General features: G+C 34.8%; 1 protein-coding gene across 1 annotated transcript; it reads right to left on the minus strand.

Moving 5' to 3' along the window:
- Positions 1 to 15,010: 15,010 nt before the first annotated feature.
- Positions 15,011 to 15,596, minus strand: LOC122467146 (ATP synthase F(0) complex subunit C2, mitochondrial-like). Its single transcript, XM_043553454.1, has one exon. It carries the CDS (start codon positions 15,579 to 15,581, stop codon positions 15,156 to 15,158), a length of 426 nt encoding a protein of 141 aa, XP_043409389.1. The 5' UTR covers positions 15,582 to 15,596; the 3' UTR covers positions 15,011 to 15,155.
- Between the last annotated feature and the right edge of the window lie 6,295 nt (positions 15,597 to 21,891).

Below are 21,891 nucleotides of genomic sequence, written 5' to 3' on the forward strand. Positions count from 1 at the left end.
AGAGTGGCAAGAAGGTAAATCCAGAGTCATGTTATCAGTTGTTGCTTGGTATGAGTGAATTCAGACCCACTGTTAACACTTTAACATCAGTTTACCCCTAAATTCTGGATACAGCTATATCACTTATACTTTTTAACACCCTTTTATATCTCTTTTGAACAGTAAATTTTTGATCAGTCAAGTCAATCTTCATGTGAGCTACATCAATTAAAGATTGAAAATCAATTTTCTTAAATAATATTCTTCTCTGTGATTTCTCATTGGAATATATCCTTTTTTACTCAGTGTCTTTCAAACAACCAACATATCTTTTATTATACCAAACACCAGTAGATGTGCTATTAAAGTAATGTTTTGTACACCAAATATATAGTCACAATATATCAATGGTGTCTTCCAATAAGATAAGTGATTATTAAAAAGTTCATTGAATTTGGTTGGGGCCTATCAAGTCTGTGCTCCCAGTCATAACCCACTTAAAAACAATCAGCTCTGACAAATATTATATTTTAAGTATGATTGTGTACAATGATTCATCTACTTCCCATTGAGATGACATACCACAGATTATATTTTGCCTTGTTCCTACCAATTGTGTTACCAGGAAGCCTTTCCTAGTCAATGCTTCTCGGACATTCTTCACAACTTGTTCTGTTGATATTTTTTCTATGAGTGAGTTCCTCTAGTCTGGACTTCCCTGATACCCAGGAATTCTCCTCACAACATATTTGACTCCATGGTCATCTACATAAGATACCCATTCTAAACAAGGGATCACACCTTCTCCCAAAATGTCACTCAGGAAAATCGCCCAATTATTTTAGGGATATTTGTGCTCCACATACCTGTTGTTCTTTCTAAGTCTTGCCAAATTTGGCTAGTTTCTTGCCAAAGTAATCCCTCTAAAATTTCTACCTGGGACAGTATATACTTTTCAACATGTGGCATGCTTCCAAAAATGCTATTTCTGCTTGGCTCAAAACACTTTGTTATATATTAAAAGCTCCTGAATCCCTTCAAGATCATTGTGGTCAGTGTTGACTTCACCACTACACTTTCATTGCCACTATTAAGCATGAGTATGGTCTAGAGAAACTACATACCCCACGTCATATTGAGGTTATTAGTAAATCATTAATCACATATATTCTTTACCAGAATCTACTCAATCTATGTGTACTGTAAGAAATTCCTAAAGGGAATTTGCTTGGGGCTCTGGAAGAGAACATCAGTGAGTATGGATCTACACCTTCTCTATAATATTAACCCCCTCATTATCATCAACCTCTTTTCAGTTCCTATTCTTGATCTCATTACATTCACATTTACTATATTCAGAACAGCAGAGAAGGCTCTGGCATACCAAATAAGCTACAGCAATATAACATTCCTCATATCTTGGCAACAATTTTAACAGTGTGTCAGTCTGGTTTGTGGTTATTTAATGCACAGGTGATCAAATATTGTACAATCATAGATCTGTGCAGTGTAAATATAATACTTCTTTCAGCATAAAAACTTGATTAGTGAACACTGCCTATAAACCTTTAACTAAAAGAAGGTTCCAAATGACAAAGATGCAGTAGGGTCATCAGTGAGTGATGCATCATACTTTTTCCCCTCTGAATTACACAAGAAGAATTTTTCGGCAAAATTCCTAATTCGTCTTTAGTGCAGTGACTTTCTTTCTGGAGAAAACTGCTGGTGGTCTTCCCCAAGGACCCCAAACTAACTTTTGTCATTTTCTTGCCTGGAGACACTCTTTTCCAACGTTTTTTATTTATTTTTGGGACAGAGAGAGACAGAGCATGAATGGGGGAGGGGCAGAGAGAGAGGGAGACACAGAATCGGAACCAGGCTCCAGGCTCTGAGCCATCAGCCCAGAGCCTGACGCGGGGCTCGAACTCACGGACCGCGAGATCGTGACCTGGCTGAAGTCGGACGCTTAACCCACTGCGCCACCCAGGCGCCCCGCCTGGAGACACTCTTGAGGGAACAAAGCATTAGCAATTTTCCTGACATTATCACTCACTTCCTAGTTCCTTTATTTAAGTTACTGTTTACCTGTTTTTCATTATCCCCAAATTTTACCTACTTTCTACTTGGATTGGGTTGAGGGGCTCAGGCACAATCCACAACCATAAAGTTGGGAAAAGGTGTCTTTTCTTTCATCCATTCTCATTCTTGGATTTGTGAGCCACAGATACCCTACATACCAAAAAAAAAGTCAGAGCTGCCAACATAAGGCCTATTTAACCCAACAATTCTTTTGAAATAAGTGCTACAAGAGTCTTAGAGTTAATGTCATGTGCCAAAATGTCTCTCTTAATAGGAGCCAACAAACTGAATCAAGGCCTTGGTACCAAGGGATACTATATTACAATAGAAAAAAAATGTCAAGTGGAAAAGACAAAGATTTGTATTATGACATCATCTGCTACATATGCATTCCCCATTTCTGCACCCAAAAATATTCCTTTTATATCCTCCCTATTTAAGCATTAAAACCAGTCACCTGCATGCAGATAAGTTCTTTGTTCCGTGTTCCATTTTTTAGCAAATGTTTTCATTGACCCTTTCTTTTTTTTTTAATTGTTTTTTCAACGTTTTTTATTTATTTTTAGGACAGAGAGAGACAGAGCATGAATGGGGAAGGGGCAGAGAGAGAGGGAGACACAGAATCAGAAACAGGCTCCAGGCTCTGAGCCATCAGCCCAGAGCCCGACGCGGGGCTCGAACTCACGGACCGCGAGATCGTGACCTGGCTGAAGTTGGACGCTTAACCGACTGCGCCACCCAGCCGCCCCAACCCTTTCAATTTCTTTTCAAAGCACCACTCTGAAGGTGAGAATGAAAGAAATATCTCCAAATAATATGGTGCTTTTAGCAGATCAGTACATCACAGTCATTGTGAAGTAAGTCCCTTAAGAGGAGAAAATATATATGGGTGCTTCAAATTGAAATTATTCAAATTGTTCCTATATTTCTGTAACATTTTGACCATTGTTCCAGTATAGACATTTACAACAACAATAACAAAAAAAGTGGAGAATGTACTAATGCCTATCAGAACCCTTAGAAATCCTCCAGAAGCTTTAAGTAATGGTTCAAAATGATCTGCCTGATAATAATCAGCTGGACTCTCCCTGTGGAATTCATTCCATGGCAAGTTAAAAAAAGAAAAAAAAAAGATCTTTTCTTATCATCATTCTGAAGAGTCATAGGCAACTATTGGTACCTCAACTGAGAACAAAGAAATATATCTTCATTCAGACGAACTGCCCCTATGGAAACTCATCTCTTATACTCAGCTTGCTACTTCAAATAGTTTTTGAAACATCCCATTCTTGTTCCTTTAGAATTTTCTGCTAGGATTTTTAGGGAGCATTCCACATCTACTACCTTTTCTTCCTTTCTTGGGATTCCAGAAGTCCTTCCAAAATTAGAGATCTCTGCAAGTTGGTATTTTTAAGTATCCAGGTGTCTATGACTCACTTAATCAAACACATAGGGAGGCTATCACCACTGCCCTAGAATTTGTTAAAATCCACACATATTTCCTGAGAATAAACTCCCAGATTTTGTACAAAAAGCTGAACATACTACTCCAAGTAATTTAACCTACTGTACCAATTTGCCCTTTCCTACTTTTCCAAGAATATTTTTCCTCCACCAGCTGAATTGCTGAAATTCCTTTTTCTGAGTGTTGTCACAGGTACATCATGCTGCTTGCATTCTTTTATCAAAAAGAAACATAGAGGTAGGTCATTCAGCAATGGCATATGGAGAAAGAAGGTCCTAGGGTTGGTTAATTGTCATGCAAGTGGTAGCCATATTATGTGATAATTCTCCTGAGGCATCAGCTACAGGATTCTGTATATATACAGGATACCGTATATATACAGGATTAATATATATATTAATATATCTATACAGCACTTAGACACACTCACACACACACACACACACACACACACACAATTTTCACTTGATAAATGAACTTTCTTTGGAAACTTCCAATGAGAGTCTCAATTGTCTTCATCATAGGCTCAGAGTTTCCCTTTGGTCTTCTGACACACTTTCTCTGAATTATTCTAACCTTTTTCCCAGCCACGAATCCCATGCAAGATAATTAAGAAAGTAAATTCATTATTTTTATCCTGTTTGCCTTTAGTTGCTGGGTGCTGTCTCTACTAGAGCCCAATACCACGTGAATAGTTTTTGGTGAAAGAGGAATGAGTAGCAGTCTATTATCATCGTAGCCTATAACAAGGATTTGGGGAAGCATAAACTGACTTCTGTCACAAAGTTCATTGAGCATGATGGCAAGTTGGTAAAATGTCTAACGTCATATATTCATTTGGTTCTTATGGTCCCAGTGGTCTAGCACAAGTGCTGTGCTACAGCACTTTCTGTATCCCACAATATGAAACTCTGTTCAGATGTCCACTTGAATTGTCTTTTTCCTAGTCCACTTAGCTCTTCTTTCACTTTGCTTATTTTAAATAGGCAATAAAATTCTCAAAATTAGGAGGGTGTATAATTAAGAATTAAATATATTCATTAAATGCTGGACTGTCTTAGTGGTCAAATTCTTCAGAAACAGTAATTTGTTCCTATTTTTGTAAAGCTCTCTTGAGGCACCAAATGCATTTCAAAATTTTATTGTCTTAGCCTGTTTCTGAAATTTTGAAAACTATTAACCATTCTCTATAAAACTTATGTGTAACTTTTGTTATCAAGGGTTTTTTTTGCTTCTTTTCCTCATTCTGTTACTATTATAATGCCAACAACCCAATAATTCAGTCTTTTCTTCACCAATATCATGCTCAAATCTGTCTTCACAGAAGTATAATAGTACATGATAAAAGTATAATAGTACATGACAATACCTTTGACAATGTGGTAAAAATGTGTTCAATTTCTACCTATGTAAAGGCAAATGTGAGTTTTATTTTCTTCTGTTGAAAGTATGAAAATAAAGCATCAACACAATCAATCACAGTATATCAGTCTCCATTAGCTTGTTGTATCTTTTGGATAGTTTATATCAGATACTCCTATCAACTGCATTACATTATTCATTCTTTGTTAGTCTACATCAGTCTTCACAATCCTTCTTCCTTTCTCATTCATCAAACTCAAATTGCTATAGGGTACATTGATATTATTACCCTCACTTCTACCATTTCTTATGTCAAAGTTGAAATTTTTTGTTGCCCTTGGGAATTCTTTTTTTTTTAAATTTTTTAATGTTTATTTATTTTTGAGAGAGAGAGACAGAGTACGAGCAGGGAAGGGGGAGAGAGAGAGGGAGACACAGAATCTGAAGCAGGCTCCAGGCTCTGAGCTGTTAGCACAGAGCCTGACACAAGGCTCAAACTCACAAACCGTGAGATCATCACCTGAGCTGAAGTCAGATACTCAACTGACTGAACCACCCAGGTGCCCCTGCCCTTGGGAATTCTATATTGTCTAATATTTATTGACAAATAAGCCTAGGATGGTTCATTTTACCTGTCCAATTTATTCTGAATGAGGATAGGCTTGCCTGAAATTTGACCTAAAGGAGATTAACAGCAATGTTTGCCACTTAGATCACATTTATTGTGAAACATGAATTTAGGTAAATACCTTTCAGCTTCCAGGATTTTGATCTGCAATTGTATTTCACTCATGAATAACTTCATTCATTGAGTACTTTTCAAGAAAGCATTTTCATAACCATCCAATCCTACCAAAGTCCCTGTAGGGTCTCCTCACTGCCATAGGTAGGGATGCTGGTAAATTAGTTACCTTTATCCAACAAGCCAAAGAGGAAATGCTCCACGTGCCCTGGTATTCAACCTAAAAATTTAACATAGCCTTAAGATTATGCTGGGGAAAGCAGTAACAAGTTCCTGGAGTAAGTCAGACTTCACAGATGAGATTAATTTTGCACCATGTTTCAGCCCTCTTATTTAGTTCTTTTTTTCTTTTTTCCTATTTTAAAGTCATCCAGGTAAGGATAGATTGAATATAGCAAGATCCTTTAAGAGAGATGACTTTTAAGGTAGATGCTTTGTGGGTATCTATTTTTTTTCCATTTTAATTCTTTCCTTTTAAAAAACATGGCAGCACAACTCTACTTGACTTAATATGCCTTCTTTTTTCAACCATTATCCTTAGGCTTCATTTCCCATTCTCTTCTTTTGCCCTTTTAAAAATTGCTCTAACCTTTTACACATTCTCAAACTTTACAGAAAATATTGAGAAATTAATCCTTTACTATATTGTAATGCTCTTTTGTCCCCTAAATAGAAAGATTGGAGTTTTCTGAATTATTACACCAACATTGTTTGGGGAAGGAGCATGTCATCAGGGACAACTCTATTTTGATTACTGTATAACTGATCCAATAAAGTTGCCACTATAAGCATTTTATTGTTCAATAGAAATGTTCCATTTTAACATGGAAGAGGAGACAAGGACAATTCTTTTTTGTGAGTACTTGCTTGATTGCCTCTTACCATTTTGAAGAAGATATATCTGTCACATATTGGTCATTAATGGGATGAATGACAAAACCACAACTAATTTTAGGAGATACTCACTCCAAGTAGATGTCTTCATTCTGTAATGTCCAAGCATCAAATTATTATATTAAATTCAATTATCTTCCAATCTTCAAAGGATTACTGGAACATCAACATGAATCATTACTTTTTTTCCCAAATACTGATCTTAAAATTTTTATTGTTATTCTCTAGTTAATAGTTTAATTTTTGCCAATATAGTCACTGTATCTTTGGGCAGGGGTGGCCATTTTCACTGTTTGCCTCTTTTCTTCCTATTCAATTGTAGTCAAGTATGTCATATAATTTCCTTGGCAAAATTTTTACCATCCCAGATCACAGATGGACAGGTCACCGCCCAGGGATCAAAGTTTTATCATTCCTTTCTTCCCATGTTGCCTCTTACCTCATAAATATTTTGCTATATTGAAGAGGGGTCTTTGTGTAAATTCCATGTTTTCCTCTAATCTGCCTGTGACACAGCCATTGATTCAATTTCAGTTGATACTAAGTTTAGAATCCATGAAAATTCACAAGAAATTTTTGCTTCCATTTGAATGACATGCAATAGGCAATACAGCACTCTGACCTGCAGTTGCTTTGGGAGGTGAGGCTCCATCTCAAGCAGAACTTGCAGGTGTCTTCACTGTATAGGTGCACTTTTCTATAAAAGACAGGGTCGAAGACAGTTCTTTTCATTTCAATTAATTAAATCTATCCCTGCCATTTCTTTCCTATTTATTATACTCTGCATGTCACAGAGCCCATCAAGGAGTATGCATAAAGGCATATGCCTCCCATCACAGCTGCAGTTCACCAGTCAGCAGATCACAATAAAGAATTCTGACAGCTAGGGGCGCCTAGCTGAGTCTTTTTATTTAAAAACAATTTTTTTTAACATTTACTTATATTTGAGAGAGAGAGACAGAGCATGAGCAGGAAAGGGGCAGAAAGAAAGGGAGACACAGAATCTGAAGCAGGCTCCAGGCTCTGAGCTGTCAGCACAGGGCCCAACATGGGGCTTGAACTCACGAGCGATGAGATCATGACCTGAGATGAAGTCGGATGCTTAACCGACTGGGCCACCCAAGCAGCCCAAGCATCTGACTCTTGATTTTGGCTCAGGTAATGATCTCATTGTTTATGAGTTTGAGCCCCGCGATGGGCTCTGCCCTGACAGTGCAGGGCTGCTTAGAATTCCCTCTCTCCTCCCCTCTCTTGTTTGTGCTCTCTCTCTCTCTCTCTCTCTCAAAATAAATAAACATTTAAAAATATTTTAAAAAATTGGTAGCTAGATGCAACTGCCCAGCTTGGTAAAACAAAGATAACGTATCACTCCACATTCATTTCTGGAGGCAGTAGTCCTGGGTCATATTTCCAGGAGTTTCTGAGTCTAGGATAATAGTTTAAAGCAGCTATTTTTTTTTTACCTGCATATGTATCTGAATACATCATCATTATGATTATCAGCCTATAGACATATCTTGTCAAAGATATTTTGCAGTTGTGGAGTTCCGAAATAGATTCGATATATAAGATGTATCTGATTAGCAAAATCACAGAAGACTTCATAAAATTTTAGGATAAATTTCCTGTATTGCAAGCCCACTGCAAAACTTAGTAGCTCTAAACAAACACCATTTCTTTGCTCACTTTTCTATCAGTAGACGGTTTGGTGAGCTGGGGTCAAGCTGGGCTCGGTTCTTTTGCTCATCTTGCCCATGTTAACTCATGCAGTGACAGTTGTCTGGGACTGGATGATCCCACACAGATGATCTCAATTATATGTCTGGAGCTTTTGCTGGGTGTCTGGATATTCTTCATCTGTGTGATGTCTCTGTTTACATGATTTCTCATCTTCAAGGAAGCTAAACTGTATTTACTTGCAAAATGAAGGTTCCAGGGTCCTCAGAGGATGCATTATACCAGTAAAAGAAAGCTGCTGGATCATCCAAGATTCAAAAGGAAAGATGGCTGATCTCACATCTTGTGGGAGGAAAAGAAAGAAAAGAAAGAAAGAAAGAAAGAAAGAAAGAAAGAAAGAAAGAAAGGAAGAAAGAGGGAGAGATATTTTAATCCACCACAATCCCTTTAATCAGCACATTGTATTTTTAACAAAGCAGAATCACATTATGCAATGGAGGATAGTATAGTGGTTAAAAGTGAAGATACTGGTGCTTGGCAATTAGTGAGAATAACAGTATGAAAGGCCATAGAGCATGGTGGTTTAGATTGCAGACTTTGGAACCAATCTACCTAGGTTTGATTCTTGGTTTCTTCACCTAATATTTGTGTGCCTTGGTTAGGTTACTTAACAATCTGTATTTTGGTTTTTTCTTTGCACAATACAAATGATAATTATTAGTAACACATGTGTCATAGGGTTATGTGAGAATCAAATGAGCTAATGTATAATATATGAAGTGCTTGATCTAGTTCCTGAAGCATTTTAAGAACTGAATAAATGTTATGAATCTTTTGTTACTTAATTTACATTGTGCATTGGTTATTATGTTGTTATTTCTTTTAAAAATTTTATAAATGATTATTGACTTGTGGTCAATTATAACTCACAGGATTTTTTTCCACATGCGCCACAGTTAATTTCAGTAGACTATTCTTCAAATGGTATTTGAAACTTAAAGCCAGCGTACTATTTTAATCTGATAAATTATGGTTTTATACATTCATTTTAGTTTACAAATATGCTTTTCATTTTAATTGTTTTACTATTGGAAATTTCTCCAGTAACTTTTCCATTATTGCTATTGTGACATTCTGAAGTATGTGATAAAATATATATACAGTTTTTGTCTGAAGAAATCTAAACACTACCAAGGATTTTTTATTTTTCCTTTTTTCTGTGTCCTATTGGATTAAAAATTAATCCTTTTCTCCTTTCATTTTTACAAACCTGGAAAACTATACACTCCATTATATACTTTTACTAACTTTTCCTACCTCTTAAACATACTTTATTTTTTAATGTTTTTCTACTTCATTCATGTTAAAGAGGCTGGCATGTTATAAAATTTGTCAAATATTCCCATTCCGTCCTTTAAGTTTTGTCCTACAAAATTGTATTTCTACTTTGTTTCAAAACAAATGAAAATAATTTATTTATTTTATAAGCCTTATGCTTTATACTTTTTGTATACTTAATCTAATTTATTGAAATGTTTTGTTTACGTTTTGCCCACTATTATTTTTTGCTCCTCACTTTTTAGTGTGTTTGCATCTTTTCTTGCCCAACCTATCTCATTTAGTAAATTTTCAACAAATGTCTGGAGTTATAAACTCTATTGGTGAAAATGTTTTGTTTCCTTTCTCGATATTAATTTAGCTAGATATAGAGGCAAATACTGTGATTTATTTTCTTTCACTATCCTAACTATTCTATGTATTGTTCTGATAGGATGTCCTACTTCAGATAACAGATTTCTAATTCAGGTAGTATTTGAGTATTTTCCCATTTTCCTTGAGATTTTATTTTCTAATTTATTTTTCCTAAGCATGATTTTTATCCTTATGTTTGTTTGTCTCATACAGCAGTGGCATATATTTTCATTCTAATGCATTTTTTGTTGTTGTTAATTACAGAAAATTTGAGACATTGTTTATTTGAATTCGGATGTTCTCCCAACTGTTCTATTCTCTTTTACTGGAAATTCCATGATATATAACTCATAATTACTCCATCTATCTTTTATGTTTTTCATTTTGTAATGCCTTGGATGATTATCTCAATTATAACTTTTGATTCATTAATTCTCTCTTTCCCTGTTCTCAAACTACTATTTATCCTTTCCTCTTATTTTCATTTCAATTGTTTTCCGTTCTAACAATTTTCTTCTTTTTCTTATCTTCTGATCTTGTTTTATGGACACTATTTTCTTCATAGTCACTCTGAGCTTTAAAAGTACATTTATTTTAATATCTTCAGAGCATTCTGGTATTTTTAATTCAACATTGTGAAATTTACTTATTTTTTGTGGGTTTTTCTGCATGGCTTTGGGTTTCTTTTTGTATGATGTAATTTTGTTCTGCAGGTCCACATTTCACATAAGTTTTCCTTTCTTTATGTTCATTTTTCTCCACAAATAATTTTACAGTTGTCTCACACCCCAGCTACTTCCCAGGGACCACACCTCAGAGGCACTATTGCTTTGTAGATACCTTCAAGGAGACTGCATAATAATCTTCAACAGTACAGATTCACTAGGCTTCTGGATATGAAATTAGTTCTGTTTTCTCCCTTTTCTAAGGCAAATAGTGAATTATGGACCCAAACCTGAAGAGACAGTTGGATCTTCTTTTGCTTCCTTTCACTTGTGAGGAAACATGATCCTAGTCCCAGACTTCACCCAGAGTGCATCCACCTCTAGTCAGTGTCATCCTGTTTCCTTGTCAAGATTGAAGTTCCAGGCCCCATTATCTTCTCACAGTATCCAAAGATATGCTTTTAGTTCCCACTCACTAATGTGAGTTTTCCTCTGACCCATAAAATCAGTTTTATGGGACGGAGAAGACTATGGAAAACTTGAATATCATATTTAGAAAGTGGCAGAGACTAATGTCTCTGAATAACTATGGACAAGATCTGCCATGTGGACCAGTTTTTATAGTTACCTTTGCTATAAGAGCAAAAGGAAGACTCTTGAGTTACATATTTGAAGATTGTTATCAGAGGTTATTCACCTGGGTTAATGGTAAATGGTAAACACTTGAGTGTTTTAAGGTTTTAATAGCAACTTATTAAGTGTTGAATTTTCTGCTGCACTATGGTGATAAAAAGAGGATTGTGCTTTTTAATTTTTTTTCCCTCTGCTTCAAAAGATTTGTTTGGAGTCTACCCCAAACCAAATCCATCAGCATATGAAAATGCAAAAAGCATTATATTTCTCACATAATACTGTTAAAAAATCCCCCCAATTAATTCAAAATTAGATAACCATCACTAATGTTTATTAACTTTATTCTCCAAATGGTATAAGTTTGGCTTTGCACATGTAACAATCTGGAAGTCTTTTTTCAATGTAAAGATTTTGGAAGACTTATTGCTATCCTTATCATCCACCCAGAAGTTACGATTCCTTATCATTCCTTTCTAAAAATATGCACTTCTAAATTAGATAATATTCCTTTATGTAACAGTTTATTAAGACCTCAGAAGATTCTTTCTAGGTGAACTTATATGTTTGATTTTTTTTGTTTTATTATTGATCATATGATCTACATATAGTTTTTGAAGATTTGCTCTTAAGATGTAGTGTCTTTATAGTAACATGGATATGTTACTTGAAGGATACCATCCATGTCAAATTTTATATCTGTGGACGTTTTTAACTTATTGTCAGTTTTTTTCTTTTGAAATAAAAAAAACTTCTTAGGTAAACTCAAATATTTTATCTGAATCTTTAGAAAGCTCTTTTGCTCAACTAAATAAGGGAGTATTTTGTTTGTTGAAGATTTCTTAATTTTACTATTTTAGTATCTGTGATGATATGACTATTCCTTGTATTTATTTCACTTTTCTATCACTAGTCTGTTCTTTATTTTTGGTCAGAATTAAGTCCAATGTATGATTGTCTCCTCTTATAATTTTTGCATTAAAACATACTGTTTATTTAATTTAGCAGTGTTGCAAATCTTGTGTTTAGCTTGTTGAACTGCTACGTGGACATGCAGATATTCGAAAATTTCCTTTTTTCAAAAACAATTTACATATATGTTTTTAACTGTGGTAGAAAAACACACACTTTGCCTACCTAAAGCATGCTGTCTTGTGGCCACATGATAATACTCCACAGCTCTTACCTAGTCTTTTCCTTCTTTCCTTTGGAATAACTTTTAGAATGTTTTATGCCTGTCGATTTCTTTATTATCTATTTATCTAAATATCTATCTATGTTATCTATCATTTTTTACTATTACACCCATACTCCACATAATGGATGGGTTATTTGGGGGAGAAAGTTCATTTTCTTTTATCATATTTCTGTTATGAATTCCATATACTAGAATCATTCTCAAGATTTACCTGGTGGATGGGCCCATGAATTTTGGTATCAACTCTCACATAGCTGTGAACTTTAAGATACTGAACTTTAAGCCACCAAATGTGTGTATCTGCATATGTGTGTGTATATATGTGTACATATGTAGATACTATTCATGTAGTTATAGGTATGTGAAGTGAGTAGTATGTCAGATGACTTCAATAAATGTTAACTATTTTTTTATTTCCTATGAAGTTGTTTTAATACTTATTTTGTTAAAATTCCCATACAAAGAAACATTGATATCTGGAATATGAAAGGTTTTACCTTTTTCCTATTATTTTCATCAAAAAAAATTATTAGTCCCATCACAATCTTCATTTGTTTTCAATTCCTGTTCCCCACTCATACGTTTAATTTTATCTGAGTATATTTCTTTATCTTCCTTAAGCTTAAAATTCCATTGATCAGAGACAAAAATAGTAACCAAAAATTCCCCTTTCTGATTTTGTTTTGTGTGCTCCAGTCCTTACCTAGGGATCATACTTTCAGAGTAACAGTGCTTCTTGACATTAAACATTTCATAGAAGTTTGGATACCAATAGTTTTAGTTTTGGGAATTCTGCAGATTCCTTTTCTTTTTCCCCAAAATACTGATGTTTTTATGTAAGCGGAGCTGTCTGTTGACCTTAAAAATGCTTTTATCATCAGCAATGACATTTAGAGACTAAATTGTCTTGCATGACAGGAAAATATGTGATATATTATTTAGTTTTTTTTCTATTATTTAACTTTAAAAACAATTAGTTTTGCATAGTGATTTTATTCAATCTTCCCTTTCTAATGAAAGAAGATATTGAGAACTAATATCTTTCCTCTACAATGACTGCATCCACATTATATTTCAAAACAGGAGTTAACTGTAATTTTCCAAGGAATTTCAGAAGCTTCTAGTACTGTGCTATATATGATCATGCGACATAGCATTTCTGTTCTGCTATACGGTTTGCAAAACATCTTCAAGTACATATAATTTGTACGAAGAAAGTAATTTTTAAAAGACCGAAAATGTTCAGATCACACCCTCTTAGCTGATGATATAGGGGTGATTATTCTGGCTTCCTTTTGGGAATCAGTTCTCTAAGAAAAAGGAGTAATTGCTAATATTATTTTGCTTCTATAGCCTATCCTTGCAGACAACACCATTTTAATTCATTTCTTTCTATGTGAAATATCAAGAATAGTTATAATAACAGGTCATCAACTATCACATGCATTATAAGGAGTGGCCCCAGGACATAAAGCATTAATCTTATAAATTTGAAAATGATTATACAACCTGATTGCAAATGCTGACCTCATAATATTTGGAAAACTGAGACACAGATAATCCACAGTGCGCAAAGACAAATGCTTACTTAAGCTATCCCCTGTTGCCTGAGATGAAGTGATTAGTGAAATATGGCTACACTTAACTGTTATGGTGGGCGAGGCCTATAGGAATAAGGGATTTGTTGATTACTTCTGATTGTACTGGAGAGTTTACTGAAAAGTAATATGAGGTTTCATTGTTAAATTATGAGATCAAGGTCTAATCAGAGAATAAGTTAGTTTCTGTGATGACACTAAATAAAAACAAAATATAGTCTTACAACAGAAGTAGAATTCCAAGCTTCATCCAGTGACTTATGTGAAATATTATTTGGTAAGAACTGGGACTTGCAAATAGTAATTGAAGACATTTATTTTAATTTTCTTAAGTTTATTTATTTATTTTGAGAGAGAGAAATAATTCAAGCAGTGTAGGAGTAGAGAGACAGAGAGACAGAGAGACAGAGAGACAGAGAGCTAGAGAGTATCCCAAGCCGACTCCACACTGTCAGCACAGAGCCCGACATGGGACTCGATCTCACAAACATGAGATCATGACTTGAGCCAAAATCAAGAGTTGGACACTTAACCGACTGAGCCAATCAGGTGCTCCAATAATGAACAAATACTTCAGTTTAAATATAAAGGATATTCGGAAGCTTATCAGATAGTTGAGATGAAAGGGGACAGAGAAAAATTCAGTATAGAAAAAAGTAAAAACAAGATAGAATCTAAATTATTGGGCATATTCTCTGTATTCATTGCTCTTAGGCTTTGCATATTGCATGACCAGTACTCCCATTTGTCAGTGAGCAGCCACGCTAAAAAATTGTGTCTATAATTTTTTGCTGCCTCTGTGTTCATTTCCTGATGAGCACATAGTTCCTAAATTTCATTTTTAAAATACCTATATTGCATGGACACTCCTGAGATCTTCCTAGTGGTGAAAAAGGCACCAAGATGACTTTGATATGAAATAATACAACTTCTTACTAAGTTTTTTTCTCCTCTCTGATTTCAGCTTTTAGAGTCAATAACTTCAATGCATCAGAAAACCACAGTAGTTTTTCTTTCTTTCTTTCTTTCTCTTATTACTACAGTATTTGTCTGTCTTCCCTCTGTCAAACTGATCCAGCCACTTTCCCCAGGCTGCCTGGGAGGTATAGAAAAAGGAACATACAGGGCAGACAAGACATGGGAAAAAGACCTATGGGAGGTGGAGAAAGCTCCTTCACATGGCAAAGAGGATGAGAAAGGCCACCATCAGGCAAAAGAGCCCCATGACCTCCGAAAGAGTAAAGCCCAGAATGGCATAGGAGAAGAGCTGTTGCTTCAGAGAAAGATTCCTGGCATAACCAATGATGAGGATTCCAAACACGGTCGCAGTCACAGTCACAGAGCCAGCCACTACTACCAAGGCAGACCCAGCCCCTGTGAACTTGGCTGCTATATCAATGTCCCTTGAAATGGCACTGGTTTGGAAGCTGTAGCTAGGAGTAAATGAGGTCAGGGGACATGGGGTTGCCAAGCTGCTGAGGCTCTTAACTGTCAGTGTCTCTGGTGGTTTTCGCACCACTGCAGACAGTGATCCGCTCAACAGCTGAGTAGTGCTCCTGACCAAGAAGGGGGTAGAGAAGGACTTTGCATGGGTGTACATTTTCAGGGAATGAGGTGCTATGGCAGGAGAGATGCTCCTAGTGCAGAGAAGACAGTCAAAGTAGTTTTTCTGATTCACATTAATCTGACAAAAAGGAGCAACTCCCTGCTATTAAGGGGCAGGCACTCAATAGCACCTTTACAGTCTTAGAAACTCTCAATATTATCAGGTAATTAGGCATTCAGGGAACTCTTGCTATATATGTCAGGTTTAGAAATATTCCATTTTTTGTAGTTACCTGAAGATGTAGACACCTTTTTGACTTTGTAATTGTATGGTCATGCATTCTGATTTTTTCCACAATATGAAATGTTCCCTGTGGTGCTTATTCTAAACTATCAGTGATGATGACCACAATGGACTGACAGTTACTTTTATTTACCATTAAAATCCCCACAAATGGAGAGAGCTTTGCATAGACTATTTAGAAATTGCTTAGCAAGAGCCTTCCCAATTAAATAATTTTAAATTGTACATTCTTACTGTCAGGCTTTAAAACCTACAAACAAAATGCTGCATTTGATTCACAAAATATATACAAATGGTAACGGTGGTGGTAGAGCAGTGTGAAGCAGCCTGACTTCTCTTTTATATATCTATAAAAATAGGAGAAATGAGTAAATATTTTTAAAAGATTTGAAATTTAGCAAGTGATATTTATTACTTCTGCTTTGCATTCACCATCGTCTGCAAATGTGAATAAAAAGATCTATGTGCAATAGAAAATATCTGTAGTTCACTTGTCAAATGAAGGAGCAGAGGAACTTTTACTAAGATCTAGCTAAGGGTGTCCAAATGCAATTCCACTGAAGACTGCTTCAGTCATCATTTTCTCAAGCCAGGTTCAAAAGGGTGAAGTCAGTTTTTCAAACAAAATTTTAATTATTGCATATGCCCTTTCAAGTCAGTGAAAAACAACCACCTTTCCACTCATCAAGTAATTGTGTTCAATGTCTACAGAGGACACCAGGCTCCGATAGTTCTAGCTGATATACGGACACGTTGTGCTAGTGTTGAATAATGTTCTTATTTTGGATGTGTCAAGGCCAAAGTAGCAAGCTTAATTTAAACATATAGCAAAGCATCAGTTTGTTTTCATTTTAAAGTAGAGTTACCAAATTGAAGACCGTTACTATAATAAAACTGTTAAGACAAATTGACAGTCAATATTCTTAAACTTTAATTTGATTAATCCCACTCTTAGCAATTGCGCTATTGCATTATGTATGATCCTTGGTTATGCAATGAAGGAATGAGTAGAGAGTTTCCATAAGTAAATTTTTAACTTCATATTGAACTTTGCAACATATCAGTACTACTTAGAGATTCTATGTTCAATAAATGCATTATATTATTGTATTTGTCATGACTAAAAGGATGATGTGAACATTCCCAGGTTTATATAACTATAACTTTAAAGGTATAAATAAATAACCTGATTGTATAATGAATAATCAGAAAATCTTTAATTTTAAATACAGTTAACTGATGTTAATCATACTGTAGACTAGTAACTAATTTGATTTAACAATAGCAAGAAAAATAATCTTAAAAAGTAAATAAGAAATCTGTTTCTTAAGTGAACAGAGTAACTTTTATCCTTAAAAATAACCAGTATATGAATCTGTCATACTATAGTTTGTTAATTAATATTGATTTATAATGATAGGAAGGAAATAATAATATAAGTAATTCTCAGATGCTAAAGTGACATGTTTATCATAAGTATATTCATAAAAATAATATGATGCCTCTGAACTAATTGGGTACTCTTAGGATATTATATTTTTAATCATATATGCCATTTTCTGTATTTGATAATATAATATTTACCCAGTTTAATAAATTACTGTCTATTCAGAAAAACTAAGTGTTATTTCACAAAGGCCTAAGGCAATTGTATCAATATGAATATTTTCAACTTCAGAGCAATGATTCTGACAGATTAGAAGAGTAAATTCATATAATAGAGTGTCATGATCCAAATAAAATCTAATCACTTAGGGTAAAATTATACCCTATCTATGGAAGGAAGACTAGAATCTTAAAGTACTATTCTTATGAAAGTTAATTTACTTTCAGTGTGATTTTTGTATTTATCTTTTTCAGCATATTACTGAACTAATGGAAAACAAAACCGATGTGTGGGATGATTAGTTACAGTTATACTACATTTGCCTTCAAATTATGGATCTTTGAAAAAATAGACTGGTGTGCAATAAATTGATTTTCATGTCTTTTTGGCATCCTTTATTTAATAATTTGTGTTTTCCATTGATATATGACTTTGTTACTTAAGTTTTTTAGTTTTAAATCAATAAGCATATTAAAAAGAAGAAGAAAATAAACAAGTGTTTGAATTAAGCATCAACACTGTCTGTTTCTATTATCCCTTGCTTTTGTAATGTCACCCGAGCTTCTCCTAGTTCAGCAAATTAATACAATGATATTTTCTGGACTTACTAGATAAAATATAGATGTAAATAAAGTATCTTAGTTTAGAGATGTTTCCAGATTGGCTATAAAGATACTCGAAGGAAATAAACTCATCTTCAAAAAATCTAGAGAGACAGATAGGTAGGTAGGTAGATAGATAGATAGATAGATAGATAGATATGGATGGAGATAGATATATCTAAACTGACCATTCATAGCAGCTCAAGTTATTTGTAATATATTCTGTTATATACATGTCTATATTTAGTAAAGGCAATATTTTAGGTTGAAAGGAGACAGGGCTAAGTCAAAATAAAAGCGAAGATGTAAAAGAGTAATCCATTGGTGGTCTAATCTTGAAATGTGAACAAGGTGAATGTGAGGGCCAGGTCAAGGCATTTTGCCTAGTTTTATCATGGGTAAAATTAAGCTGTATAATACTGTGTATGGGAAATAGAAATGAAAGTTGACCTGTGTGCACAGAGTATTTTTCCAATTAGTAAAGCCAAATAATTCTTTGTTTCTTTGTCTTTGAGAGGTTGGTCACCTTGGTAACAGTGAATACCAAACCCAGACTTTGGCTAATTATTAGATAATTGCATAGTTGCCCACAGCATCTCCATAAACCTTAGGCATGTCTGGCCCTTTGCTTTCAAGCCTATAAGTATGGCCTACTGTGCTTACATATATTCCTATCAATTGCATAGTGATAAGGAAACAGAAAAATCATACAGAGTGCTTTTGCTGGGTCAGGTGATAATAGTTCCAAATGAGTACCTTGAGCACCTTCATTCCACTTCACACTGTATGTTCAATTCATAGATGCTTGGCCTTGTATACTTTCTATGTTGTCAGTATTCTGGGAAGCAAATTGATATCTTGGTTAGAAATGGTCAAATTGAGTGCCATCTGTTACAGTGAAGGACAACTTTCAGGCTAACTTTTATTGAGTATGAATTGGAGTTTTCATTATAGTAGCAAAGTTGAGAAGCATTTGTAATAGGCCCAAGGGGTAGTGTTTTTCTAATATTATTTTTCTCATTTTTTAAAAAAGTTTATTTATTTATTGGGAGGGGGGAGGGCAAAGAGACAGAGGGAGAGAGAATCCTAAGCAGGCTCCATGCTGTTAGCACAGAGCCAATGCAGGGCTTGATCTCATGAACCATGAGATTATGACCTGAGCCAAAATCAAGAGTTGAACACTTAACTGACTAAGTTATCCAGGCACCCCATTTTTTCTCAATTTTTATAGGTTCTTCCCTCAAAAATTGTTGTAAATGACATGTGTAAGAATTTTTTTCTCAAACTGAATTGTCAGAAAATAATTGCCCATCAAAGTAGAAGAAAGGCTGTCTAACAGACATATTCTCAGAAATCAAAGAACTAATATATTAATTATCAAATGATAATGTGTAGAACATCTAGAGTGAAGCTCTATAGAAAGGTTGTTAATAGCATTTGATCAACTTTAAAAAAATGTCCTTGCTTATCTCATTGACATTCATGCTTATATTTGGTACTCTGTTGTGGCACTATTTCTATAATGGATTACCATCTTATAAAATACAAACAATTTTTAATTTTTTGTTCATTTATTTATTTATTTTTTAGAGAGAGAAAGAGAGCACATGAGTAGGGGAGCGAGAATCTTAAGCAGGCTCTAAACCCAGTATGGAGCCTGATATGGGGCTCAATCTCATGACCATCAGATCATGATCTGAGCTGAAATCAAGAGTTGGATGCTTAACTTACTGAGCCACCGAGGTGCCCCACATAAAATTTTTTAAATAAGCAAATAATAGAACAAAATGTAAACTAAGAATCCTAATCTGATAAACACTATCTTTGAGTCAAGTTTTTTTCAAACTTGGTGAAGCATTTTAAATATCTTTCATACACCCTTTTTGCCATATAGGGAATCCTACATGTAACTTTACTTGTTTAGAAAGAGAAAAGTGTCCTTAATCCATTTCTTTAGTAAGTATATTTGAAACCAATTTCAAATAAGTAAACAAGAACAGAGTTCTTCAAGTTCTATCATAGATCCTGCTTCTTTGCAATTTATGCTGTAAGATCTTGGATTGGTAGTTTTTGACAAGGTGTGATATGTGGAGTCTGTTATGATGTAATGTTCCCAGTCCCAGGACCCATCCTATATGAACAACACAAAATTAAATAAACACAATTTAAAATAAAGGAAAATATGTCTGATGAGACCATTGGACATCTTTCATAATTCAATCCTTTTTAATGTGACACAAAGCAATATACTTTATTCATACTTACTTACAAATTGCATAATTGTGTGACCTAACATCTTCTCTGGAAGACTTTATTCATTTTCTTCTGCTAACAATCACTTCTTTGTTGGCCTATCCTTCATATTTATAATAATGTTAATGCTTTTTGTTTTTATAACTAATATGTGAGAAGGAAGATAATTTTTTTAAGATTGAGAACGATGATATGTTTGATGCTAAGGAGGTAGGAGAAAAAATGGGGGAAATGTTTTTTGTTTGCAGGCAGCTTAATTTTGTTACTTACCTTCATGGAAAAAATCAGAATAAGTGTAGGGTAAACTATGCAAATGATTTAATCTAAATAGATTTGGGAACTTTTAGTAGCTAAATTGAGAATTATATTCTAAATATGATAGGGGATGTTAAAGAAGAGACAACAAATACAACATGGAGTCATTTGTGCTAAACCTACATCAGCAGACTTATTACCTGAGACTTATTACTTACCCAAATTGCGGTTTCACCCTCTACCAGAAATCTTAACTGGTCGGTGTGGAATTTCCTGGTCAGCACTAGTGAGGTAATGTGCCTGATAGACCCCTGCCATCTCCCAAAGAAGAGTGACTCTGCTTGAAACAATCTACTCTGCTAGTAACTTCTTTGTCCCATCTCCCACCTATCAGAGCCTTTCATTTTGTACAGCTCTTTGGAGCTTCTTCCTATCTGCTAGATGGGATGCTGCCTGAGTCATGGATCATTGAATAAAACCAGTAAGATCTTTAAAATGTACTCAGTCCAATTTTGTTTTTTAACAGGGATTCCCACCCCCCAAAACCCAGGATAGCACTTCACTTAAAGAAGGAATAAAGAACAAGTATTCTAGGAGGTCCAGGAAAACTGAAGAGAATTGAAGGAAGTAATATGAAAGCTACTGAAGTTTTGAGGTGTTCCAATTGTGGGACCATAGTGCCCAAAGACAAAACATATCAAAGGGAAACATTCCCGCTGGCTTAGTGCTGCAAATCCCAGAAGTACATTCATGTGGGAGAAGGCAGTCCCCACATTATTAATAAGCTTAAAAATAGATTGAAATTAATCTCCTTTAGGTTATCTGACTTCTTTTATATTCTGTTCTCTCCCTTGTGTTTAATATCACTGGGTTTTAATCAGATTACTGAAAAATGTTCTGAACCCAGGTTAGGATTTAGCATGAAAACAACGGAAGAAGAGAGAAAGCAAGTTTTTTTGAGTAAGGTATTTCAAATAACTCACCACAATGAAAGTGATGAGGACTCCTGAAGGGCAGAGAGAAGCAGAGGAAACTCATGTATTTGACACAAGAAAAGCTGAGTAGCCAGAAGAGTTAGTCAGAGAGAAGGTGCTGGGGATAAAACGTTGGCAACAACTCCCTTAGGAACTGCACTCTGAAAATCCAAGGTTTAATACAAGCTTTTTTCATTAGTCTAAGTGTTTCTGCACAAATAACTTGTCATTATAATTCAGTTTAATCTTAGAAATTGGAGGGGCAAAAGACCTGTGAGGTCATAGTGCCTGTCACTCTGGTGCAAAATAGAAACAATGGTTCTAGGTACAGGATTGCATAAATTAACGTAGAAATAGAAAATATAGAACTA

Source organism: Prionailurus bengalensis, chromosome A1 (assembly GCF_016509475.1).
Source record: "Prionailurus bengalensis isolate Pbe53 chromosome A1, Fcat_Pben_1.1_paternal_pri, whole genome shotgun sequence".
Lineage (NCBI taxonomy): Eukaryota > Metazoa > Chordata > Mammalia > Carnivora > Felidae > Prionailurus > Prionailurus bengalensis.

Excerpts from the sequence above, each read along its gene's own strand:
- LOC122467146 (XM_043553454.1), bottom strand. The coding sequence starts at position 15,581 with ATGTACACCCATGCAAAGTCCTTCTCTACCCCCTTCTTGGTCAGGAGC.